Source organism: Magnolia sinica, chromosome 4 (genome assembly GCF_029962835.1).
Source record: "Magnolia sinica isolate HGM2019 chromosome 4, MsV1, whole genome shotgun sequence".
Taxonomy (NCBI): domain Eukaryota; kingdom Viridiplantae; phylum Streptophyta; class Magnoliopsida; order Magnoliales; family Magnoliaceae; genus Magnolia; species Magnolia sinica.
In genome coordinates, this window is record NC_080576.1 from 30,841,953 (window position 1) to 30,869,073 (window position 27,121).

At 39.9% G+C, this 27,121-nt stretch overlaps 2 protein-coding genes across 7 annotated transcripts in view; one reads left to right on the plus strand and one right to left on the minus strand.

Annotated features, from left to right (window-relative positions):
• Positions 1 to 8,777: 8,777 nt before the first annotated feature.
• Positions 8,778 to 17,285, plus strand: LOC131242951 (probable metal-nicotianamine transporter YSL12). Of its 2 annotated transcripts, XM_058241945.1 has the most exons (6): positions 8,778 to 9,180; positions 10,006 to 10,169; positions 11,631 to 11,728; positions 11,819 to 11,953; positions 12,492 to 12,681; positions 15,981 to 17,285. In XM_058241945.1, exons 1-6 carry the CDS (start codon positions 8,778 to 8,780, stop codon positions 17,118 to 17,120), a joined length of 2,130 nt encoding a protein of 709 aa, XP_058097928.1. In that variant the 3' UTR covers positions 17,121 to 17,285. The 2 variants fall into 2 exon arrangements, with proteins under 2 accessions (XP_058097928.1, XP_058097929.1); XM_058241946.1 differs by lacking the exon at positions 10,006 to 10,169 and having other exon boundaries at positions 9,066 to 9,180.
• LOC131242953 (mediator of RNA polymerase II transcription subunit 22a) overlaps positions 8,953 to 27,121 on the minus strand; it is a 32,160-nt gene continuing 13,991 nt past the window's right edge. The window contains exons 4-6 of one of the 5 annotated variants that reach the window (XM_058241950.1): positions 21,006 to 21,071; positions 19,328 to 19,565; positions 8,953 to 9,218 (exon numbers count right to left, since the gene is read on the minus strand). In XM_058241950.1, the coding sequence (XP_058097933.1) occupies positions 19,329 to 19,565; positions 21,006 to 21,071 (303 nt within the window). In that variant the 3' untranslated portion in view covers positions 8,953 to 9,218; position 19,328. Of the gene's footprint in view, positions 9,228 to 15,257; positions 19,110 to 19,172; positions 19,566 to 21,005; positions 21,072 to 27,121 lie in introns of those variants that run through there. The other 4 variants (XM_058241951.1, XM_058241948.1, XM_058241947.1 and 1 more) reach the window with 4 other exon arrangements.

The window sequence follows — 27,121 nt, forward strand, 5'->3', positions numbered from 1 at the left end:
TTTTTTCATCATCTATTTTAATTAGGGGTGGTAACGGTTCATCTTAAAACATCAGATTTAGTGGCCAATTAAAAAAGGTAAAGAGGAGAAATACAACCAACAGATTAAAAATTATTATGAGAATGGTCCATCCACAAGCCGTAATCATTCTAACATTTCAAGCTTCTGAGAATGGTTGAATAGAGTTCAATTGTCATTTTACAATGTCATAACACTGAGGTGTTTGCAGGCCTAATGTGGTGTGTGCAGCATCTAGACTATGTGTCATGTGTAGAGCTGTACACGAGCAGACTAAGGCTCGAGTACTCGCTCGACTCGACTCGGAATACTCGACTCGTCTGAGTTAGAGCCGAGTACGAGCGGGTTTCCACGACTCGTTTAGATTACGAGTAGAGTACGAGTCTAGAAGTACTCGACTCGGTACTCGACTCGTACTCGACTCGTACCTGTGTATATAAGTCCGCCTGGAAAAAAAAACCCTACCCCGCCCGTCATTTTCCAGCAGCGCCCAAACCCTACCCCCACGGCCCCACCCGTCCTTTTCAAGCAGCGCCCAAACCCTTCCCTCCCAGCCAGCGTTTGAAAAAACTCTCTCTCTCTCTCTCTCTCTCTCTCTCTCTCTCTCTCTCTCTCTCTCTCTCTCTCTCTCTCTCTCCCGATCTCCCTCCCTCTCCCAATCTCCCTCTCCCTCTCCCTCTCCCTCTCTCAATCTCCCTCTCTTTCGGCGGTGCCGCTCGTCCCTGCGGCCTGTCCGGTGCCCCTGTCTGGTGACGGAGCTCATCCCTGCCACTCATTCGGTGCCGCAGCTCATCCCTACCAGGCTGCCACTCGTCCCATCGTCCGTCATCGCCTTGCCCTGCACGCAGCTGCCGGTCGTCCCTTTTCTGCTCGCCCAATAAGGTGTGGCCGTGTGGGGTTGATTTTTTTAATTTTTTATTGCTAATATATGTTAGAAATTGTTAATATAGTTTGAGATTAACCTGATATTTGTGTTTTCTCTTGATATCATGGTGAATCGCTAAGTTCAGTTTCCATTTACAAATGAAAGCTAAATATTCTATAGCTAGGATTTTTCAACCAAGTTATATTAGTTGGATTACTAAACCTGCAATGTACAAAGTAAAAAATCAATTAAACAAGCTATATAACCTTTGGGCTGAATCATCTTATTGTATACTGCAAACAGCCTAGGTACATCTTCTGAATGTAAAAATCGTGATATCCGTCCACAACCATCAATGAAGAACTACTTAAGTCTTATTTGGAAGCATGGAATCCAATGTATTTTTTGCAGTGAATATACTGTTTTTTGGTCATTTAGAAATAAAGAATTGGAGGGATTTGTGATCCAAATCCTTCAAAAGGTCATGATTTCAAATGGGCTCGATTCGACACAAACCATAAGATCCACCCCCATTCTGCATGATTTCAAATCCACACTGACAAAAGAGCCATTAAACAAAGAAAATGACCAAACACTCTTGGAAATTTTTGTGCATGGACCATCCATTGTAAGTCCCACCATATTAACATTTTGGATCACCAAACCATGACTCCTAATGGTAGATTAGGTCCTTGAAATGCTTGTAAGTGATTGAAGATCATCCTACAAGGGTGAGTTAGAAATTGCATTTATGGAACACTGATCCTAAGAAACATTGTATGAACATGTCTAATTAATGAGATTTTTATTTATGTACCAACTTTATTTAGTTGTTCTAAATGGGCGGTTTGGGTCATCACATGTTGTCGGAAGAAAAGTAAGCACTTGGGTGAGCCTGACAGACCTAATGTCTACATCATTTGTCAGGTGGGATGAGAGATTTCACATGGCTGTAGTAAATAAGTCTCATGTGACACTTACAAAGTAGCCAACTAACATGAACCCAATCAAAGGTGATGGGAGTTGAAGATCTAGATGGATCTTGATGGCTTCAGGCTAGCTAGCCATCAAAATTCCTAGCCTGCCCTTGGTCTCAAATTGGCCATGTGGGCCCAGGTCAAAATATTCAATTTGATCCTCTATGGTCAAAATATAGTTTTGGGATTAACCTAATATGTTAATATAGAAATTGTTTAATATATGTTAGAAATTGTTAATATAGAAATTGTTTAATCAAAGGTAAATATCTCACTCTCAATTGTTTACTTTAGTGTGGCCCACCTGAATTACAAGTCATCATTTTGTTTGTTTGTTTGTTTCTAAGCCTATCGTGGGTCTTCAATTAATATCATGGTGGGCCTATCAAAGTCAGAGTAGCTTTTGTTTATAAAGATCTTTAAATGTGATCCACTTAATAAGTGGATAGGGCTAAGTTTTTCACAAAATATTTCTCATCATGGGTTATTAAACTAATTATGTATTAAATATTCATATCTCTAATGCGTGATTACTATTAAATAAAATGAGATGGATTCATTTTTAGCCATCTATTAAGCTGGGTCTTAGGTTTTTTAAGGAATAAGAGGGCAATCACTATTTGTGTTTTCCCTTGATACCATGCCCTAAAATAGTTATGTTTTCCATGTTTCTTAATTTACTTTATAAATGATAGTTTACTTATTACTTTGTTAATGTTGAATGCTACCACTTTAAGATGCTTTTGGTTTTTCATTTGACATTTTGTTATTAGTTAGCTAGATGATAAATGTCAATTTTCGCATGCTCCTTTGTTTACATAGATATGAATTATTTGTATTGTTTTAGTTGTAGACTTGTAGTATAAGATAATCAGTTGCCCATTTGAGGATTTCTATGTTGCCAGACATAGATTCAGTGTGTTCTTGGATGCATAGAAATTCTCAAATTGTCTCTTTTTGGACAATTCAGGGTTAGATAGATTGTAATGTCTTCATTTATTCCAATTTAAATGCATATGCCTGTTCTGGTTTCGTCTCTTCTTTTTCTCTCTGGATATATTTCATATATTTATTTCCGTCGTCAAATGTCCACACTTTGTGTTGATGATCGACATGGGAATTAAATACAAGATTAATATATTCTAAAGAGATAAGGGGAGATGCTGTCGGAATTTTGGCGTAGCATTTAAATTAGAAAATGAAGCATTACAATCTATCTAACTTTGAATGGGTGACTGATTTAGACAATTAAGTAATTATGCCCGTCTAGCGATCTAGCCATCTAGGACCCTAGCCCCTAGGTATAGCCGTATAACATATCGAGAACTTTATTTTATAGATGGCTAGTCAAGATGAAAGCCCAAATACCCCTGGAATGGGTGCATCGGCCACATCTTCTCTGATAGTAGAGGGAGACACAGACACGTCAACCGCATGCAAAGGGAAGAAGAAGAGATCAGCAGTGTGGGATGATTTCGAAGATGTGACAGTTAACGGTGTACAGAAGATAAAGTGTAATCACTGCAAAGGGTTATTCAGCAAGATTCCGTGAGGATCTACAACACATCTAATTAGACATTAGAAGACGTGTCCTAAGAAAGCAAGACTCCCTCCTCCCGGCCAACAGACGCTGTCATTTATGAAGTCAGAAGGGGACGACTCCCAAGGCGTAATGTCCACTCATAAGTTTGACAAGGAGAAGTTGAATGAGTGGTTTGCTAGATTAGTGATTTTGGAAGAAAAATATTTCAGAATGATTGAAAGTAAAGGATTTAGGGCTTTCTGTCAATTCCTTAACCCTCGGGCCGAGAATGTCTCCCGCGTCACAGTGCAGAGAGAAAGCATGAAGATGTACGCAATGGAGAAGATGAAACTGAAAGAAGTTTTGGCTTCAGTGACCAGAATAGCTTTGACTTCTGATTTATGGACAGCGTCCAATCAAAGAAAAGGATACATTTCATTAACCGCTCATTATGTTGATAAAGATTGGAAACTATGCAAGAGAATGTTGAACTTCAAACACCTTCCTCCTCCACATACTGGTTTACTTATTTCAGATTGCATCTACAGTTGTCTAGAAAGCTGGGGTATTGAGAAGCAAATTTCAACAATAACTTTAGACAATGCTTCAGCAAATGACAGTGTCATTTCATGCTTACGTAACCAGTTTAGGGCTACAGGAAATTTATTTTTTGAAGGAAAAATATTCCAGGTCAGATGTTGTGCCCATATTGTAAATTTGATTGTACAAAAAGGGCTGAAAGCAATTGACAACACTATAGAGAACATAAGAGAAAGTGTGAAATATATAAGGGGGTCACCATCAAGACTGAGTGTATGGAATGACATCATCCAACATTTGAATGTGTCATCTAAAAAAATGTTGAAGTTGGATATCTGTACACGTTGGAACTCGACCTATGAAATATTAGATGCAGCAATGGAATTACAGCTTGCATTTCTTGAATACGCGGCACGTGACAGAACGTATTCTTGGTTGCCGAGCACAGATGATTGGGCCAAAGCACAACAAGTTCACACATTTCTCAAAGTTTTCTACGATTGCACGAAGATTTTTTCTGGGAATTAGTATCCAACCGCGAATCTGTTTCTTCCGTCTCTTTGAAAAATTAAGGATGCTCTACAGAAAAATGCCAGTGCGGGTCCAGATTTCATACGCCAGATGACAGTTGGTATGAAAACGAAGTTCGATAAATACTGGGACGAATGTCATCTGTTGATGTCCTTGGTAATTGTTCTTGATCCTCGTTGTAATATGGGGTTGGTTAGCTTTATTTTCATGAAGCTTTATCCTACTGAAAGAGCGGCAGCAGAGACATCTAAGGTTCGTCAAGCCCTTGAAGATTTGTACAAATCGTATGTTAATACTTTACCTGCAGCGGGTGTTGAAGAAATTAGAGATACGGATATTTTTATACCTGGCAATCCGGATGTGCTAAATGAATACATATCATACTTGGCATAAGCACGAATGGGAGTTAATACTAAAGAATCAGAGTTAGAAATGTACCTCAAGGAGTCAATCGTAGTGCGATTCGAATTTGATGTGTTGGAATGGTGGAAGATGAGGGTTAGTGAATTAAAATACCCTACATTATCTGTGATGGCACGGGACATATTATCTATACCAATTTCAACATTAGCATCAAAATTCGCATTCAGCACAGGGAGCAGGGTTGTAAGCAAGTATCGAAACTCGCTTTCGCCAAATACAGTTGAAGCGTTGATTTGTACGCAAGATTGGTTGCGCCCAATATGGGAAGGAGATATGAATGATGATGATGATGACAAGGAGGTTGAGATTCGTGACGAGTCTCTACCTACAGATCAGTAATTATTTTCGGTTTTGTAATTTTTTTGGTTGAATGTTGAATGATTTGTAATATTATTTCACTGCAATTGCAAACACGAAAGTGTTGGTCCTTTTGGAATGTGGTTTGGAAAACTTTTAATCTTTGATATTTATTTACATATGTCTGTTCATTTGCTTTTATTTTTGACTTTTGATACATTTATATTGCTTTCTTTTGTTCCTATATCAAGTTCAATTTATTTATCAATATTCTGATTTTTTAATTAAAAATTGAATGTAGATATATCTTCATCTGAGCCATCTACAAACATTTGGGACTATGCTTCTCTAGTTGAATCACCACCAAGGTCTGAAAAAATAAAGATTAAGTGTGGTTTGTGTGGCGCAAAATTTGTAAACAAGACTAATCGCTTTCGCTTACACTTGTCATGTCGAAGTGGTGATGCAAAACCATGCCCCAATGCCCAAGGATGTCCAAATTCTTTTTCAAGCTCTGTTAGATTCGAATAGAAAACCTTCCACTCCATCCAAACTTTCTGCTTCTGGATCTAGTACACGAATGACATCCACAGAAGATGCAGAGGAGGAAGCCAGATTAAAAGGTTTGGAGGAAGAACAATTCCAACTTGTCTTAAAACGCAGTATGGAAGATGTTTCTAGACTTCAGCGATATTCGAGTCAAAGACAACACGATGTTGAAGCAGGGTCGAGTTACTCGAGTATGACAAACAAGAAGAAGAAAAAGAATAACAAATTCAAATTCCTGACTCGTCTCGGTGAATTTTATAGGGCATTGGGTACTACATACAATTCTTCACATAAAGCAAGTTTGAAAAATCTAGTTCAAAGTGTAAAAGAGCACGAAGGAAAAATCTCTTCGCCTTCTGACTTAGAGGAAGTGAACCAATTTGTATATGAAAAAATAGATAGCAGTTCTGATGGATCAGATGACAATACAGAAAGACACTCCTCTTATGGAGGTTTTTCGTTATAAATTATCATTTTGAAGTGAACAATGTAATGTAAATATGTTAATGTAATTATTGAAGTTTTTTAATCATAAATTATGTGCATTTTATATCTTTTATTGTTTAGTTTAACTTCGAATTCCAATTGACTCAAACTCGCCTCGAAAACTCGCACTCTACTCGACTCGATTTCTGCTCGTACTCAAACTCACCTCGAAACTCGGACTCGACTCGTTTACTACTCGTACTCAGGCGAGTAGAGTATGAGCAGGGAGTCCATGCTCGTCGGCCGAGTAAAGCCGAGTACGAGCAGCACTCGGGCGTTAAGAGCCGAGTACGAGTAGGGCGATACTCGACTCGACTTGACTCGTGTACAGCTCTAGTCATGTGTACCCCACCATAAAGATAATATGCGCCAAAAATAAGGCTGATCCATAACTCAGGTGGACCACACAATACGAAATAATGTAAAAATGTGCCCAGACCATCCAAATCGAGTGGTGGGCCCGGTTGAGTTTGGATTGGCACAACATTTTTTTGCATCTTTTCGTTATGTAGCGTGTACCTTTTGAAAGGTTTGGATGGCATAAGACACACCACAGTGGCCCCACGTCACAGATTTTGTACACGCTTGCCTAGGGCGAGTAGGATTCCAGTGGCTAAAAAACGCGTCGTATTTCCCGGGCCAAGACAATCTCATAGAAAGTTGGCTAAATCTTATCTCATCGAATGAGCAGCCAGTTGGGACCATTGGACCACCACCCACAAGACGGACGAATCTGGTTTACTGGGTGGGCCCACAGCCATGTTTGTAGGAAATCTACCCTATATATCTGCTTTGAGAGCTCATTTCAGGATATTCGACCAAAAATGAGGTGAATCTAAAAGTCAAGTGGGCCACACGAAAGGAAACAGTGGGGATTCAGTGAGAACCGTTGAAACATTTTTGTGGTCATAAAAGCTCAGTGTCAGGCTAAATTTTTTGTATTTTCACTTCATCCCAGTGATAATGACCTTATAACTGGTTTGGATGGCATATAAACCTCAAGGTGGAGCCCAGGAAGGTTTCAACGACAGATATTTCTTTTCTCAGTCCGCTTCCCCTCTCCCCTTTAAATGCTGAGGTGGATTGAGTACTAACCCGTAGGCCGTAACCCACCCACCGGGACCTAGCTAGAGACAGACGGTCCTGGCGGCGGCCGCGGAGCCCAACATGATGTATATGTTTTATCTACTACATTTATTCATTTTTTATTTTATATATATTTTTTTTCCATATTATTTTAGAGCATGAGGACACCTACCGTTGAAAACAACTTGGCGGCCACAGAAGTTTTGGATCAACTTAATATTTACATTTTACCTTCATGGAGGTCTATGTGACCTTATGAACAAATTGGATGGCAAATAAAATCACAGTCGACCTTGGGAAGGTTTCAAAGGTGGATGTCATTATCACCACTGGTTTGTATGGTGTGGTCCACTTGAGCCTTCCATCTACCTCTTTTTTGGGCTTATGCCCTAAAATGATCTGTGAAAATGGATGGATGGTATGGATAAAATAAAACACATCCCGGTGGGCCTCACAGAACCCTGCCAGGACTGTCCATCGAGATCCTGGTGAGGGGTAGCACCCCATCACAGTCCTATAGGCGCTTCCTAACTAGTGTTTGTTTCACATATTATATTCATAAAGTAGGAAAAGAAAGGGATGTCCCCCTAAAATTTAATTCTAAGAAGCCCTTCTTTCTAAGAAATGATCCATCGGGGAATAAAACTCGTTCACCTGCTTACTAAGTGAGCTCTACCTTTATCGTAGAATTCTCTGAAAAATCAAGCCTATCCAATTATTAGTGGGGCCATGCCATAAGACACAATAACAATTAACAACCGCACAAAAACCTCTGAATTCACATGATAGCCCACATGATGATATCATGTTAGATCCACTAAATTTCCGGGAGCATTCAACTTTCACGGTGGGAAGACCTTTACGGACAGATTGGATGTCATACACCACAGTCAAATCCATGCACACCCCCACACAGCCTACTAGAATTTGGGTCATAAAACTCGACCAGGGCTCAGCCCATGGGGCTATATAGTCAGCATAAGCTAGGCTCACAACAAATCACATCACTATTTCCACTAACAATTCCTATAGTGACATCAACCACCATTAAATCTGCACCATTGATTATTGCTGAGGAATTATTCACATTTATATGGATTCCCACAAACCATGCCAACCAGTAGGTGCATTAGACATCTGAGCCGTGCAAAAGGCAGGCCGCACCATGATCATCACCAACGTTAAAAAATCAGGCATGTCCATCGGGTAGGGTGCACGTGTATTTCATACGGAGGCTGTTCACTGCTTTTTCCATATTGTGGCCCACCTGATCCGTGGATCAGCCTCAATTTCACGCTCTGTTATCTTCACGGAGGGCCTGCCTTCTGCACAGCTCAACCGCCCAATGTGTGACAGGTCGGCACCTTTTTATGGGATGCATGTGATCAATAATTGACCAACTACCCAAAAAATATCAGCAAAACCTTATAAATGACAAAGAAATTCACACTCCAAACCGCACCACAACCATCCCATTTTCACCATGGAAGATGCCGGAATGGACCACAGCAACCATTCGCTTTCGACAAATGGCAAGCCCTCCGATGTAGAGATCAAGAACGCCAAGAGAGACGAAGATATTCTATCAACAGAGCAAATCTTCGAGTGCACCCAAGTCCCTGGATGGAGAGAGCAGCTGACGTTTAGAGCTTTTGTTGTGAGCTTCATGTTGGGTATCATGTTTAGCATAATCGTCATGAAGCTCAACCTGACGACCGGGGTTGTGCCTTCTCTAAACATATCTGCCGGTTTGTTGGGTTTTTTCTTCGTAAAGATCTGGACCAAGCTTCTAGAGAAATCGCATCTGTTGAAGCAGCCGTTTACAAGGCAGGAGAATACAGTTATACAGACATGCGTTGTCGCCAGCTCCGGCATCGCCTTCAGTGGTATGTTACAATCTTTTCTGGTATTTCACATGCGAGCCCTGACTAAACTTCCACAGTGAGTGAATCTCATCAGTAGAATTCAGATACAAGAAGCTTGTGAGACCATTCATTTCTGGATAGCAGAATTTTAAGTTCATTCGAATTAACTCGTATAGGGAAAAAACAAAAAAACAAAAGGTCGATCTACTGCCATGAGGCATAGTTAAAAAACTCGAAAACACGACTCAACTTGATATCCAAACAGGTCAGGTAGACCCAAAGACTCAACACAGTCTTTATTGACTTGACTTGATATTTAATAAATCAAATAATAAGTAATATTTAAGGTAACAACGAGCATTTAGAACAGACTCGATTCGTTTTCTTTGAAGAGTGCAACAGATCATTTTTCTTTATATTTTACAACAGGAGTTCGATATAAGCATCTAAGTTGGCCAAACAAAATGGTTGGTCCATTGGTTTAAAGCCATGTTACTTACAGTTGAGGTTGAGGATTCGAACTCGATCACACCAAGTTGCATCCAGTTGGCCAAGTTTTCAAGCTGACTTGATAAGTCCAGTCAAGACTCTACCAAGTCATGCTAGTCAGCAGGTTTCCTTGATACTCAGCTCGAAATCTGGCCAAGTCAACTCAGCTGAGTTTCGAGTTGTTCCACTGAGTTTTAGAACTATGGTGTGAAGGTGTGTTGCATTTTGCTCACATCAAATCTTTATGTTTAAACTATATGTGTCTACGTTAGTACAGAATCCATCCTTTTGCAACTATAGCTTTGCCTTCAATTTTTTTAACATTATTATTATAATATGCTCGATTTGTATAAACAGGAGGCTTTGGGAGTTACCTTTTCGGGATGAGTGATACAATTGCAAAACAGTCAACAGAAAAGAACAGTCGAGAGAATATCAAGAACCCAGCACTAGGATGGATGATCGGGTTTCTCTTTGTCGTTAGTTTTCTCGGGCTCTTCTCTGTGGTGCCCCTTAGAAAGGTACTTCATGAGAACTTCCCATCTGAACTTAAACAACATGCATGGATAGATGGCATTCATAATAAGATGATGTATCTAGACCAAGGAACCAGTACCCGGTTTTGGAGTGAGAATCAAGTGGGTCTGAAACCAGTAAAAATCATATGGACTTAGGCGGCAGGGAATCACTATGACTTGTTCAGATAATGTACATGCATGAGACAAGACTCATTTCATTCTCCACTAAGACTGAGTCAGTTTTGCCCTACTTTCGATTCTGTGATCTAGACAGTAAATAATCTAGACAAGTTCTGGACGAGGTTTGCTAAAATACCTCCTGGTTTTTTGAAAGATGATACTATGGGACTTTAGCCATTGGAATTTGGTAGTTTTCAATGATCCATACTGTTTATATGATTGGGATTATCTTGGATGGGGAATGCCCAAAAAATCTCTTAGATTGAATGTTTTTAACCTTTGATTATACAAAAGTTATGGTAACCGTCCATTTTCAAAGCAAAAGAGCCACATTTCAAAAGGTTTGAAATAATCCAATTTGAGAAATTTTATTTGTTGCCCATCCACCATAAAAGGTGAGACTAATTGTATAAATGGTTTAGATCACTGGAAGACAATCCATATTCAAAGTTTGAAGTCCTAATGTATCATATTGCAATACATTGGGATGCATTCGAGCAAACCTCATTCTGGATAATCATTTGTAAATAGAAACTCAGAGTACCTCCATAGAACCATTGAAGACAAACAGATGCACAATTTATTAATGGAGCCACTTCCCTTACAACAAGTCTTGTATATTTAGAGAAGTTCCAAAATATGACAACTTAAGAAAGATGTACTTTCTTTTATAAAGGCTGTGAATTCAACTCTTCTTTAACTGGTAGATATGGCACATGCAATGCTAGTGGTGAGAGAGGAAGTGGTTTCCAAGACATGGGAAAGGGGGAGAAGCAGTCGTAAAAGTTCTCGTTGTGGAGTGGTTTGATACTCTGGCAGATTGTGATGGTACTAGCATGCCATAATTATCAAACTGTCCAAGTTATTTGACCCACTTAGTTCTTATTATTATTATTACACTACCAGGGATTGAACCCTGGATCATTCACACACACTACACTGTCTCTACTAGCTCATTTAACGAACATGAGACGCACTTAAATAGATCATCATACAAAACCCAAACTCTCAAAATAAAAATAAAAACTAAAAATGCCTCCAATAACTCTCACAGGTTAACTTGGCAAAACCAATCACGCAACATTGTAAAAGGAACAGAGAACATAGTCGATACAAACTTATTCATAAAAGGGAAATTCTGTAAGAAAGAGAATGCTTTAATTTCATCAAAAAGGAGATTTTAATCCAAATAAAGTGACCATCTGAGAGATAAATGAGTTCCAATACTTTATTGATCTTGAGAATTCTTGTAAATTCATATTTAAATGAGACTTTTTGTTTCAGATCATGATCATCGACTACAAGCTGATATACCCCAGTGGAACTGCAACTGCAAACCTGATCAATAGCTTCCACACCCCTCAGGGAGCCAAGCTAGCAAAGTAAGGCTTTGCTGAAATTCTACACTGAATTTTACCTGTATTCAATTGAACAAACCATTGAAATATCTTCTTTTTTTTTCATTCCAACAGGAAACAGGTGAAAGCACTTGGCAAGTTCTTGTCCTTCAGCTTCATGTGGGGTTTTTTTCAGTGGTTTTTCAGGGCAGAAGATTCCTGTGGATTTGCATCTTTCCCTACATTCGGTCTTGAAGCCTACAAAAACAGGCAGATATAACCTCCTTTCCATTTTAGAATTTCTTTAAATGTCAGAGAAACCTTATTTCCTGAAAGTCAAATGTCACACACCACAATCATGAGAACCCTAACAAATAACAACACCTGGTTGGTGACTAACAACAAAGCACATCTGAACCCTCTGATTGATATGGTAAAGTCCACATGTATCAATGGTGGATGTGGGGCCTATTATACCCCATCATGTGTATTAAAATGACAAGGACCTGAAGCATAAAGTCAAATCTGACTCAGGTAAAGGAATTGGTATCCGTTTCAAAATGTCTTCAAGTGTAAATGTTGATGAAGCAAAGAGCAGAAGTGTGAGTCTGAGAGTAGAAGCGGCACCTTCATAGAAGGTTCCTACATCTAAGATTCCATCAACATCAATTATAATGGGGCTTTCATCATCTGTCATAGAGTCTCTTTGTTATGAATGTTTCACATCAGATCATCTCACATTAGTTTGACTATCACGAATTATTTCCAGCTCTAATTCATGTATCGGGCTTTTTATTCCTTGGAACAGATTCTACTTCGACTTCTCGGCTTCCTATGTTGGCATTGGGATGATCTGCCCTTACATTGTTAACATCTCTTTGCTGATTGGCGCTATTCTGTCATGGGGAATTTTGTGGCCCCTCATAGGCACTAAAAAGGGTGATTGGTACAGTGCGAAACTCGAGCCTAGCAGCCTTCACGGCCTTCAAGGCTACAAGGTAATTTAAATTATCAAAATTCCCTTGTTTAATTAAATATCTGCTCTCAAAGAAAATCAGGCAAATTTTCCAAACCATCCCTATTATTTCAGAAAAATGACAAAAGACGCCCTCAATTAACTTTTCCTTTTAAGGGTTATGAATAAATATTATTAAAATCAGCTTGGCAAGAAGGCAAGAAGCCAAGACAAAAAAATATGACTATAGGGAGGCTTCACAATTCCAACAGAGAACAGACTACATTCAATTATACTTGAAGGCCCCCAGTAGCCCATTCAACTACATCCCTTTTCACCCTCCTCACGATTTGCTCCAATGATGTATGCTTGTTGTCGAAACACTGAGCATTACATTCCTTCCAAAGGTTCCACAGACAAAAGAAGTAACCGCAAAACAAATCGTGAGGAGGTTTATCCAAGCCCAAAGCATCTGCAAAACTGATTGTGGCATGATCCAATTCACCTTGAAGAGGTTGACGATGTGGCTCCACAGCTGATATGCAACGGGACTGTGTAACAGAAGATGGTCTACTGATTCCGCACTACTCATGCATAGAAGACATGTTTGGAAGAACCATACCCCTTTTTTGAAGGTTGTCTATGGTTAGAATCCACTTCCTGCCCGCGAGCCAGATGAAAGAAGAGACCTTGGGGGTGCCCCATAGGACCAAATGCAAAGGGAGCAGAGATTTCGGAGGAGGCACCATGAAGCCGGATCATGTTATAAAAAGATCTTACCAAAAAAGACCCAGAGGGCGAAGCTGAACATACCAGTGAATCTCTCAAATCTGGACAGGGATAGAAATGAGGAAGACGAAGTAATAATCTGATGTAATCTTCACACTCCATGTCCGATAGGCCCCTTCTACAAGGAGGGCACCAAACTCCCGTCCCTTCTCAAGAAAAACAACGATCACTGTGATATTCTTCTCTAGAGAGAGACGCAAGTGACAGGAAGTCCTCATCTAACGGTCTCGGGCCACACCACAAATCCTCCCAAAATCTAATGAGCGTCATTCCCAAAAGAGAAGGATGATGTGGATATGACTGAGGGAGACACGGAATGAATGACTTTCCAAATGGCCGAAGACCGATACAGAGATGAATTCTTGATCTCCCATCCTCTTTCTTCCACCCCGTACTTGTTAGCTATAAATTCTCTCCAAATTTCCCTTCTTTGACCCTGAACCTCCATTGCCATTTGCCAAGCAGCGCCACGTTCATATAATCGAGATCTCTGAGACCCACAGCTCTTTCTGCTATAGGTAAGCATACCTCATTCCATTCAAGTAGATGGAACTTATGTAAGTCCTCTGCATCCTCAATTAACTATTTGGACACTAAAAAAAAAAAAACTCCCAAGGCAACCTGTGTTTCCTGGTGGATGGTCATCTGAACCATCCATCCATTAGTACCCCCATTGGATGGTCTGAACAGCAAAAGACCAGTTTCACAACCCATGTATACAATCTGACAGCTTTCAAACAGCAAACAGGCAATTAGAACAATGTGCACTGCAGCACACATCAATATTAACTAAATCATCAACACCCCCTATGATATGTATCGAATCCTGTGATCCGGCTTATGGGTTATTTGCAATTGGGTTGGTATTTCTAGCATCCTAAAACTATGATTCTATACTCTTATTGTTGATTGAGTTGTAGTGCAAATTTATATTTACAGTCTACAGATTTATATTTTATTTATTTATTCAATAGCACGCTTATAATATGACACCATGCACTCAATGTCTATAATAATAACATTTATGATTTTATTAACAGAAGAAGAAGGCAATAGAAACAGCTTTTCCAATTATGTTAGCAAAAGTAGAAGTGTATTGTTACACCTCTCCATGTCCATTTCCATAGCACAAGCTACAAGGTGAGCATTGTCTCACAAAAATGAGATTTCCACTTACTATCCAAACAAGATTCTTGAAAATGGAACATGGTTCAATGTGCCATGGAACCCTTGCAAGTCAAACATTACACTTTCTTCTTCTTCTTTTCTTTTTTTTTTTCTTTTATTATTATTATTATTATTATTATATGACAACGTGTCCCTACCCCCTTTTGAGGCAAGACTATTCCTTGCAGATGCATGCAATCACCCACCAACCACGTGCATCAAGTTATCCACAGAGAGGGGAATCAAACTCGTGTCTATGGGGTACAAACCCATAACCAAAGCCGTTCGCCCAAACCATGACAGGTGAATAGCAAACACACCGTTTGCATCAGGAACCCTTCCAAGTCAAACATTACACTTTCTTTCCTCTACTTTCTCCCAATCCAAACACTCCCTAAATTGCAATAATAATATCAATGTTTTAAATAGCAAATAGCGTATAACATAGCATTCACTCCTCTGAAGCATAAGGTGTTAGTTATGTAGCGTGTAACACATTGCATGCTACTTCTAGATTTTTAATTAAGGTTGTGCTTTGCATTGAACTAATAATGAAACTTTATGATATCCGGTGAAACCAAACACAACCTAAAATAATAGGGAAAATAGGGCAAAGATTAACTATAAAGATAAAGAAAGAGCAATAGAACTAATTCAATACAATTTGAGGGGTAATTGAATTTTATTAAGAAACTGTAATAATTTAATACCGTTACTTCTATCATTTTACTAAAATCGCTGAAAGATTAACTATTTTTTATTGAAAAATAGAAAATTTTAACAAATTGTTGAAAAAATTAATTGATTTTTATTTTAGTGAAATTTTCACCATTGGCGACAAGGCTTTAGATGACGAGACGATGATGATTTAACAACATGGCATACACTTAGAACATGTATTGCATTGACCCACATGATCCTCCCCACAGTGTACCAAGAATTGAAGGAAGTTGTGTACTGGGTTCCCATCCCACATCATGTCCAGTAGCAGCCCATGATCTAGGTAACCTTGGTACATATGCAATAAGAAAAAGCAAAGTAAGTCATTAGACCATGTACATCATCTAAAGAGTGCAATTTTCTCCATGCCCTATCAATGGTCTTGGAACAACTAAATGGACTATTTGGATCATAGTCCATAGGTCCATGTTGAATATGAGGGCATAGCACATATATAACGATACATGTGTCTTGCACTATACATTTCTTCACCATTTCTCATCTACTAAGAATGTGGATTGGGCTCCAACAAGTCATCGTAAGTGATGAATATTTGGATTAAAAAATAAGCAAAAATGTCCTTGTTGGCATCAAGTGCCAGAGCACATTTTCACTAACTTACAGCTCTTCTTTCATTATTAACCCCCTTTATTATGTTATTTGCAGGTCTTCATCGCCATTGCCATGATCCTAGGCGATGGCCTCTACAACTTCTTCAAGGTCATGAGCATAACAACCTCCTCCTTTCTTCAAAAACTGCATGAGAAAGACACTAACATAATTCCCGTGGTCAACCAACTCTCTCCCACCAACCCATCCCTATCCTACGACGATCATCGCCGGACTGAACTCTTTCTAAAAGACCAAATCCCAACATGGGCAGCAGTTGGGTGCTACATCGCTATTGCTGCCATTTCAATTGCCACCTTACCACACATCTTTCCCCAACTCAAGTGGTACTACGTCTTAGTTGTTTACATCTTTGCCCCGGTCCTAGCCTTCTGTAACGCCTATGGTGCCGGACTCACTGACTGGTCCCTTGCTTCCACCTATGGAAAGCTGGCCATCTTCACCATCGGTGCATGGGCTGGAGCTTCTCATGGTGGGGTGCTTGCAGGGCTTGCCGCATGCGGTGTCATGTTAAGTATTGTCCAGACAGCTGCAGATCTCATGGGGGACTTCAAGACGGGCTACTTAACACTAGCTTCACCTCGGTCCATGTTTGTCAGCCAAGTAATCGGAACCGCAATGGGCTGTGTCATTGCTCCTTGTGTCTTCTGGCTATTTTACAAAGCCTTTGATGGCATCGGCACTCTTGGATCAGAATACCCCGCCCCTTATGCAATCATCTACCGTAACACAGCAATACTCGGTGTTGAGGGTTTCTCATCCCTGCCAAGGAACTGCCTCACTCTCTGCTATGTGTTTTTTGCTGGCGCTATTCTCATCAACTTAGTGAGAGATGTCGTTGGGAAAAAGGTGGCAACTTGTATCCCTATCCCGGCAGCGGCGGCAAAGATGGCGAGGTTAATTCCACTCCCGATGGCAATGGCAATTCCATTCTATATCGGGCCATACTTTGCTATCGATATGTGTGTGGGAAGCTTGATATTGTTCGTATGGCAGAAGACAAACCAGGCCAAGGCGGACGCATTTGCGCCTGCAGTGGCATCTGGTTTGATTTGCGGTGACGGGATATGGACTTTGCCACAGTCGGTGCTTGCTTTGGCCAAGGTGAACCCACCCATCTGCATGAAATTCCTATCAAGAAAAATGAACATGAAAGTGGACGAGTTTCTTAGCTAAGCTATCTTAATAGCAGAAGCCAGTCAGCATGTGTTTCTACCATAAATATTCCATTGTGTGTACAAAAGTTAAGCCCATGCAGTAATGTTGAGAACTCAAACTCAGCATTCAATCCAATAGCCCCATATAGAAATTAAAGTTATTTGACATATTATCACTTAGTGACTCTGTTTGCAATTTGTGGTATTTGATTTCTTCCAAGTAGAACTAAGGTCCCACAAAGATCAAACAATGGGTTACCGTTTCTAACATAAATTTACAGGCTGATGCAAAAGTCGGAAACTTTGAAGGTAGGGTTCATACTAGATTTCAGACCAAGTACGACACTGTTACATAGATGACATAAAAAGAATAATAATAATAATAATAATAATATATAAAGAATAAAAAAAGCTCACAAGCTACACAACTGAAATGAAGAGCAATGATTTTCCTACTATCTCACAAGCCATTAGCAATTCACAGACTGACTATAAGTGATTATTTATACTATTAATGGAGAGGCCACTAGTTTAGTCCATTTATCTCCTTAAGTAATATTAACAGCGAGCTCGAGACAGGTATCTTCCATGTTCAGTTCAATTCATGGAATTTTGCAGATTATTTGGAAGTAATAGTGAAGTAGATCAATCCTGTAAACTATGTGAAAATACAACGTACAACTAAGACAACTCTTTTTCCATTTCCATAGATGCAACTATCATATGGGAGCAATCTACGCCAAATAGTCAAAAGGATTCACAAGAATGATAAGAACTGGGTTCAAGACAAGCACATTGTGGAACTGTTGTTTGACATGTTTCACCATGATCACCTTGTCTTTACCCCCATGTTATGGATGAGTTAGGATAAGAAACCAATAAGATAATGACTCCTTTAGATATGACATCTCAAAATGAAAGACTACTAATGGTAGACTGAGTGCTCAGTAAAGTTTATTTTGATCAGCAACAAGGATGATTGTAAAGGAAGACTGAGTGCTCAGTAAAGCTTATTTTGATCAGCAACAATGATGATTATAAAGGAAACTGCGCATGAAGAACAAGAGACCCCAGTGTCCATGGAGTTTGGCAGAAATCAAAGCAGGCATTAAAAGCAAGGTTACCAGCAATGTACCCTCCAAAGGGAACTAAATTGGAGTTCTGTAAGACTATATGCATGTATTCGTGGATGGGTATGGCACGTGAGTGGTGAATACTACTGCAGTTTTGTTGTACAGATGTTCTCTGTTCACAACGGTTACACCCAGGGAAGGAGATTCAGAAGAATGGTGTTCAATCGGTTTAACGGGTATTGTATCATTCATCACTGATACGGCCCCGTAATGCCCCTGCATCAGGCTGTTTCTGGCCAATACAACCGTATCGTTCATAGGCAATACTGGTACGTATAAGACGATATATCCTAGTTTTGGACAATACTTAAAATCATGTTCAGACGTTGGATTTCAGCTAGGCCATTAAGATGATAAACTGTAGAAACTGGCTAAATAGTATGATTTCTAAATCCCATACAAATCAAAAGAAGAATGCTACTTGGAAGTGCCCACCTACAAAGACCAAACACAAGGCTCATGACAACATCACACAGTTGTGCAGCATCTAGTTAATTCACAAGGCAGGGCCCACAGTATATGTGATCTAACAAAAAGGCAGGCAGACACACCCTACAGGTGGGCCACACTTTCAACAAAAGATGAATTATTAGAAAAGGATACCCATCAATCCACATTCAACTTACATGTCTGGATCACCCGATGAGTGTGCCTGACATTTGAGCTAGGGCCTACCTGATGAACTGCATGGCTATCATATGTTTGCCGCAATGGCACATGTGGAACACTAGCAGGTAGCATTCTCTTCCAAAAAAGGAAACACCATCATAGGTTTGCAGGTCGTCATCTGGAAGATGAAATCAGCATGAATAAGCTTGTGCTAAAATGGTATTGGAGAACAGATGAATGAAAGGCCATAGGAGTGGGACGTGGACCTGCAGAATTTGAGCAAAGACAGCCATTGAGTACTGACATGAGATCCATATGATCTAACTCCAGGAAAGAAGATCTATGTTCCATAAGACAACATGCCCTGGTACCAAATTACATCACGCTTGTGTCTAGCAGAGGCATTATCCAAAGATGAGTAACCATTCGATTAAATAAAGTGCATATGCTTTTTGAGTGAACATCGAAAACTATGCCTTCCAACCTCACGTTTCGGGTTGGTTTGTCCTCATGACAGAAGAATAGTAATGAGATTCAAGCTCTTTTAGGCTAGCAGCTGCCTGTTCTCCTACTTTTTCCAATAGGCGGTCGGTTTTTTCTGCCTGCTGGTTAAACTCAATCCTCCGTTGCTCAACATGCTCATTCAGGGAGGCAAAGCCTGAAAAAATTGCTGTTTGCTTCAGCTCGGACACTAACTTGAGAAGCGAATCGGCAGCCTGAACCTGTTCAGGGCAATAGGATGAATGAATAGAAGCATTTCAAATTGCCACGTTGCGGAAATATAAGAAAATACGAAGCTAACTACAAATGGCAAATATCATCACAAGATATAAATGATATGAATGGTGCTTGACACCAAACAAGAAATCTATTTGTGAACCGCATCACTCTCAGACCACGATCAAACTGTCAAGAAGCAGGGCCAACTTTCTTCTATTTTTTAAATGGTGGGACTAACCAGGCCGCCCATTTAGGACAGTGAGATCATCAGCAATGGAACTTTGCAATGCATGTCAACACCAGATCGTATTCCCTATTCTATAATAATTAAAAATAAGGAAGAATTCTATTAGAAACCATGTTGTATTCAAGGATTTCTTTTAGAACACGTTAAAGTCATTGAACAAGATTGGCGATAACAGAGCTAACTAGTTTCTGGAAAAATAGCTGTTTAATTCAGCCTACACTAATTTGAGGAGAAAATTGGCTGCCAAAAACATTCCAGGGCAATTGGATCAGTGAAATTTAAAGGCAATTCAAATATGCACATCATGGAATGCAATACTATTAGAAGAAATGTGACGGTGACTAAAATGGCAAATACCATCATATAATGAAAAATGATATGGTGTTTGACACCAAAACTGGAAATCCTTTATTGGCAAACCTCATCAACGTTAGATCAAGACCAAATCCTTGGGAAGAAGGCTCGCTTCAAGTTTCATGCATTCATATTAAGCAGTTCCATTTAGGACAATGAGCAGTGGAGCTTTGCTATGGCTGTATGTAGGACACTGATGCAGGCTGATTTGGGACCATGATCCATGGGCCAGGGCCAGGCCCAAGCCCAACAGTTCACCCCTCAATAAGGAGGCCAAAGCCTCCAATTTAAGTAGCTAGCCTATTTAGGTAGTTAGCTAGCGAAGTCAATCAGGTAGCTATGAATAATCCACTAGTCAAATCATTTTTATTTATTTTTCATATTTGTAATACATCATTGGTTGTCAATGACATTATGAGTTTTCCTTCTATATATGTTTCAAAGCTTATATAAGGGCCTATGATGAGTAGTACCAAGGCACCTTTGAATTGAATCAAATCTCTTGAATTGTTCTCTTCTATTTGTTTGCATTCTCATGCTTAAGATTGAAGGTGTCAACACTTGGGTGGATCCTTCCCATCAGCCAGCTGCGCTAGAGATGTATCCCTAATCTATAACCATTAAGGAACCATTCAGTTAGAACCTTTTATGTATTCAAGTATTTCTTTCAAAAAACATTAACGGTTATCAAACAAGGTTGGCAATAATGCAGCCAACTAATTTCCAATTAAACATCCATGCTATTTAATGGATGATTAGTAGAAAGATCCCAATGTGAAATGTTGCCTTTGTCAATCTAGCATCTAACAGCACATCAAAGAAGAGGTGGAAGTGCATTTACCACTCTGGCTGCACGCATCTCCATCTGAAATGCTTCTTGCGAGTTCCTGAAAGGTGGATCATTTACCTACAACAAGCAAAACACTTAGTTTGCAGAGAGAACCTGAGTGCAAATATCAAATAATATTTGGAAGAAGTCCAACTAAATGGTCTATTTGTAGTAAGATACAAAATACATTGTACCATATACATCTATTGCATAGGTGCAATCATTACAATTTTTATTTCATTTCTTTTGTCCTTTAGCAATGAAACCATTGTATCAAAAACCATTTAACTTGAGATATTTTTTCTCATTGACATTTTCACCCTTTCTCAACAATAAAAGACTGATGAAGTGTCAAGGAAAAGGTGTAATTATTACACGTATGCAGTAAATGTTCCTACCACAAGCATACCCTCAATAAGATTGTTGCCAATGACCTCTGAATAGAATTGGGGTAATAAACCAGAATTTTCCTTCTATTAAGAAAAAGAGAAATACCTAAAAATGAAGCAAAACAAGATTAGCATTGACTCAAACATACTTTCACGACAATCTCCCACGATAAAGAAATATAAAGGGCACCTTAAACATCTTGAGATTAGGAAAGCGGCGGTCTTATTACAAAGAATTTCCAGTTTTTTTAAGGTAACAACAATTTTATTAAAAGAGCACAAAAGGCTCAAAGCTACCAACAAAATTACATCCCAGCTAAAGAATGACCAATCATTTTGGTCAAAATCCTCCATACAAGAAACCCTGCCTACAACATTCATTTTAGCCCTCTTATATACAACCGCCTCCAAACCACTCTTGTTTTGGAAGCACCGATTGTTTCTCTCCCCTCAAGGAACCCATACAGACATCATAACTAGTTTCCATCATGACCATCATTTTTTTTTAGCCACCGTCAGGCCAAGCTAGTAAGGAGCCAGCAATGGACCCAGGCATCACCCAAGAAATGCCAAAGAAAGCGATGTTCCCATGCCTTCTGGAAAAAAAAAAAAAAAAAAAGGACGATGGAAAAATAGGTGATCAATGTTTCTGGACCCCTCAAACATCTATTCATAACAAAATGTTTATCTGTTACTCAGGGTTGCCTGAGAGCATCATAGCGTCTCTTTAGCCATTAGGCATGAGGTGTTTCCCATAGCCATTGGGCGGCAGGCGTCTCATATGGCTAGCATTGGCATCATGGGTTTGCCCATGAGAGGTGATGGCATCAGATAATCAGATAGCCAGCAAGGCATCAAATAGCTGATTAAGTTGTGGAGCTAGAATAGTGTTTGTTACCCTGTTCGCTAAGGCAAATAATGTATGCATGTTGTGCACCCAAGAAACATGCCATGCTGAGTGGCTTTCATTAACTTATGGGAACAAATTACATTGAAAGTTGTGGTCTTGCATAGGCTCTTAATTACATCCCTAGAGCAAACCCTTGATTAAAAGGCTAAACAAAACAGAGGAAGTTATCCTTCTTACAGGATGGCTTTATTAGTCTGATCTATGGTCATTTGTCTTCGCACTATCCAGATCCTCAACCAAGAAGGCTTGCAGTGGCTTTAACATATACAAGCGGCTAGTCTAACGGTTCCATGGGCTTATCGCTAGAAATATAGGGATGACCACTCTCTAACGTTTGTCACATGAAGACAGGACCCTTTGTGTTAGGCACAAACGTTGCAGTAGGTCTACGCCCTACAATGGGAACTAGGTTGTGAGAGAGGTTAATTTCCAAATTATATTCCCTTAGTCTTTAGAAGAGGGGGCAGAGATGAGTTTCGCATTATGTCGTCGATGCCATAATGGATTTGCGCCATAATGTTGAACTCTCTCCCTTTAGTGGCCTCGCGTGTGGCGCTAAGGCCACCTTGGGAGGCCCATGCACATGGCGCAGGGTCCTCCCAAGAAAGGGGGCAGAATGTTCAAGCAAGTAAGGCTCATCTTGGTAAGCATTTGCACCCAAAGTTTCTTGTTGCAAAGGCTTGTCTTTCTCTATGTGTCTCTCTTACTATGTCTCTAACTCAGAATGGGTCCCGAGGTATTTATAGGTCATGGGACCCAATTTTCTCGGCGGTGGAACCTCTACGCTTGCCTTGGCACTCATCCCGCAAAGGACTTTATGCATGGCACAAAGGTGATGTTATTCGGCGTTGTTGAAGCTTGTCGTCAACTTTCCGCGCAGGCAAAATGGTGATGTCCTAGGATGGCATAATGGTGCCATTAGTTTCGTGGAGCTCATCACAGTGTGAAAATTTCCATGTCAACAACATCACACATTAATTAGGGATTAATGCCGATCCCTTTTGAAGGTTATCAATGGTAAGGATCTTGTTCCTTCCCACTAACCAAGTAAATGTCGCTACTTTGGGAGGCGCACTATAAGACCAAATGAAAGAAAACATACCACTTCCCTCACCAAGGGCTAACCTAGCAGCTTGTAAAAGGAGCAAAATCGCCCAAATTTTTCCTAAGACCACACCAAAGAATTCTCCTCACCCAAAGTCAACTTGAGGCAATGGCGCCATTCCAAAAGCCGAGAATATTCCTCTGCTTCCTCATTCAACAAATTTCTTCGACAAGGGAGAGATTACACCACAGAATCGTAAATGAATGAGAAGCATTGATACACGAAAACCTCCAGATTCATGGATACTTTGGCTAGAGTTGGAAATGTGAATAGGAGAAAGCTCTCCCCAATTACCAAATCCTTCAAAACCGGATCCTTTTCCCATCACCCCAAGAAAAGTGAATCCTCTACTTGTGCGTCAAAGATGTGACCCCCTCCACAGTACGAATGCCATGTAGAGAGTTGAGTCCTTCACCCAACAACCCCCTTCTTGGAGGCTATATTTGCTTGCAATTACTTCTCTCCACAAACGTCCTTCCTTCGACCCAAGCCTCCACAACTATGTTCCTAAAAAAGCTTGATTCATATACTCTAGGTTCTTTACACCAGCTCATCCCTTGCTATGTAGTTTTGGAAACCTCTTCCCACTTTAAGAGGTGGAATTTATGCTTTGCCTTAGCTTCTTGACAATAGTAAATTCCTTCTCAGCCTTTCCAACATATCCACCACCGATGTCGAACACTTAAAAAGCAACATATTGTAAACCGTTAGATTTGACATAAGCTAATCTTATCAATGTCAACATTCCCTTAATGATAGATGTCTATTTTTTCACCTAGACAACTTCCTTTTAACCCTTCCAATAACCTTATCCCAAAGATGTTTGGTTGGCTTACAACCACACAAAGGAAACCCAAAATATGTAGATGTAAGAGACTCTACCCTACATCCGAAAACCTTTGCAACAAAGCCACTTCTTCATTAGAAATACACACCCCAAACAATTCATTTTTGAAGATGTTGACTCTTAAGCCCAAACCACCTCAAAACATCTCACCAACTTCCTCAAATTATCCACCATTTCAACTCCTGAGTTGAAAAAAAAGAATGGTGTCATTGGCAAACTGAAGGTGAGAAATTGGGGGCACAACACCTCCCACCTTAAAGCCTCTAATCAGACTAACTGGCTGACCTTTATCGAGCATCTTGCTTAGTGCCTCAACCACCACCATAAATAGAAAAGGAGAGGGTGAATCCCCTTGCCTAAGGCCTCTCGAAGCTCGGATGAAGCCTCAAACACTTTTTCATCTAGCTTCTCCACCTTTGACCACTACCCAACACCCGCAACATGTAGTCAAGGAAACCCCAATCCATGCAGTCATACACCTTTTGATATCCAACTTGTACACAATGACCTTCTTCCCTTCCCAATGCCTCACATCCAAACACTCATGAGTAATAAGAGCAGTGTCTAGAATTTGCTTACCCATTGCAAGCGCACTTTGGGTTTCTAATATCTTGTCCAAAACCTTATGTAACCTTGTAGCTAAATTTTTTGCGAGGATTTTATATGAGCCACTAATCAAACTAATAGTGCGAAGGTCACACAAGCATTCCACCCCTTGTATATTCGAAATGATAGCTATGGAGGAAGCCCCAAGTTCAGACGAAAACAACCTCTCCCCCAAAACTAGGCAAGAAAGCAGAGCAAACCACCCTTAACTAGTTCTCAAAAGGTTTGGAAAAAAAAAAAAACAACAACAACAAAAAACCATCCAATCCCAAGGCTTTATCCCCACCTAAAGAGTCCACCACAACCTTGACCTCTTCCACCGAGAATGGTTTCTCAAGACCTTTAGCTTCTAATGGTGTTAGCTAGTTAAAAGTCAAGTAGTCCAACCAAGGCCTCTCCCAAGCTTCATCTGCCAACAAATTTTTATAGAATTGCACAATGGTGTGGCAAACCTGTGATTTATCTTCTATCCTTTTGCCTTCCATCATTACACCAAATCCCATTGTCCCTAGTGCAAGCACTTACGATGCTACGGAGAAACTTGTGTTTTTGTCCCCTTCCTACAACCACGTTGCATGTGACCGTTGTCTCCATTTGATCTCGTCTTCCAAGAGCCAAGTCACATAATCCTAGGAGAGTTTAACCATTGTTGCCCTTTCCTCACCGAAAACTCACCACTCTCTTCCTTCACATTTATTGCTTAAATGTTTTGCAGGATGGCTTCGGTTCTGCTACCCTTTCCCCTAAAACTTCCCTTTTCCTATTAAAAATCTTCCCTTTGAGGAGTTTCAGCTTCTTGTATAGTCTCAACCCTACAAAGCTCAGCTTGAATCAGAAAGGCTTAGAACCCAGTTATCCTCATCCACCTACAATACTATCGAGCAGTGGTCAAAAACAAGCCTTAGAAGGTCTCTTTAATGAGTGAAAGGGTAGATATCCACTCAATCAAAGGTGACCCTACAAAGCCTCCAGCTTGGAAGGAACACCACCATTCTCTTTTAAGTTTTGAGAAACCCATAACTTTAAGCACATCAGCTTGAATCTGAAAGGCTTAGAGCCTAGTTGTCCTCATCCACCTACAATACTATCGAGCAACGGTCGGAAACAAGCCTTGGGAGGTCTCTTTAATGAGTGAAAGGGTAGATATCCACTCAATCAAAGGTGACTAGAAAGCTATCAATTTTCAACCCTCTCATGCCCATTGCTCCACGTGATCAGTGTTCGAGTTGTCGATATCGCTACAAGTTTCGCTAACTGGAGATAAAGATATAATATCGTTATCGCCAATAATATCGCCAATAACCGGAAATGTGAAGAAAAATGGCAAAACATAGGGAAAATGATGGAATTTTTCAGTGAAACTTTAGGACATGCCTAAATACACATATTTGCATATTTATGAATTAAAAAATTACAAAAAGAATGCATTAAATAATAAGTTTTCATTTAATGGGGCCCAAAAATCATGCTCTGTTGTAAGAAATCACTCCAATTGTAACCAAAATGAGTTCATATAATACAAATGCAAATAGCATATAATAATTAAGCCATGCAAAAGTTAATGAACTAAACTTGAGACATGGAATCTATATAGTGGTATACTTGGTGATGGATGGCTTGGATATGGCACTTGTTTGACATACTGACGCATCTATCCAATTTTCCAGATCATTTTATGGTATAAGCCCAAAAAATAGGTAGATCCAAATCTCAAGTGGACCCCATCACAGGAAACAGTGTTGTTTGAATGCCCACCATTAAAAACTTCTTAAGGGCCACAAGTTTTGCATCAAATTGGTCTGTATGACCTAATCAACAGGTTGGATGTCAAATAAACATTACAACGAACCCTGGGAGGTTTTTAATGGTGGACATTCAATCGCTACTATTTCCTGTGGTGTGGTCCACCCGAGATTTATATATGCTTGATGTTTTGTATCAAGATCTAAAATGATCTGAAAAAAATGGATGGACAGCGTGGATCAAATAAATACATCACGATTAGGCCCACATAGCATCAACCACTAGCCATCTGGCTAACATCACTAGCCAAATCATGTCCTAGCGTAAGGACTTTGTGTACCCACTGTAATGCATATATTTTATCGTGTTTCCAAGAACGAGGTGGCTACTGGACAGTGTTACATGGGCCCACCACGATATATGCCAAAAATTCACCCCATTCATCCGTTTCAGCATATCATTTTAGTACATGGTCCCAAAAATGAGGTAGATCCAAATCTCAAGTTGACCACACCAAAGGAAACAGTA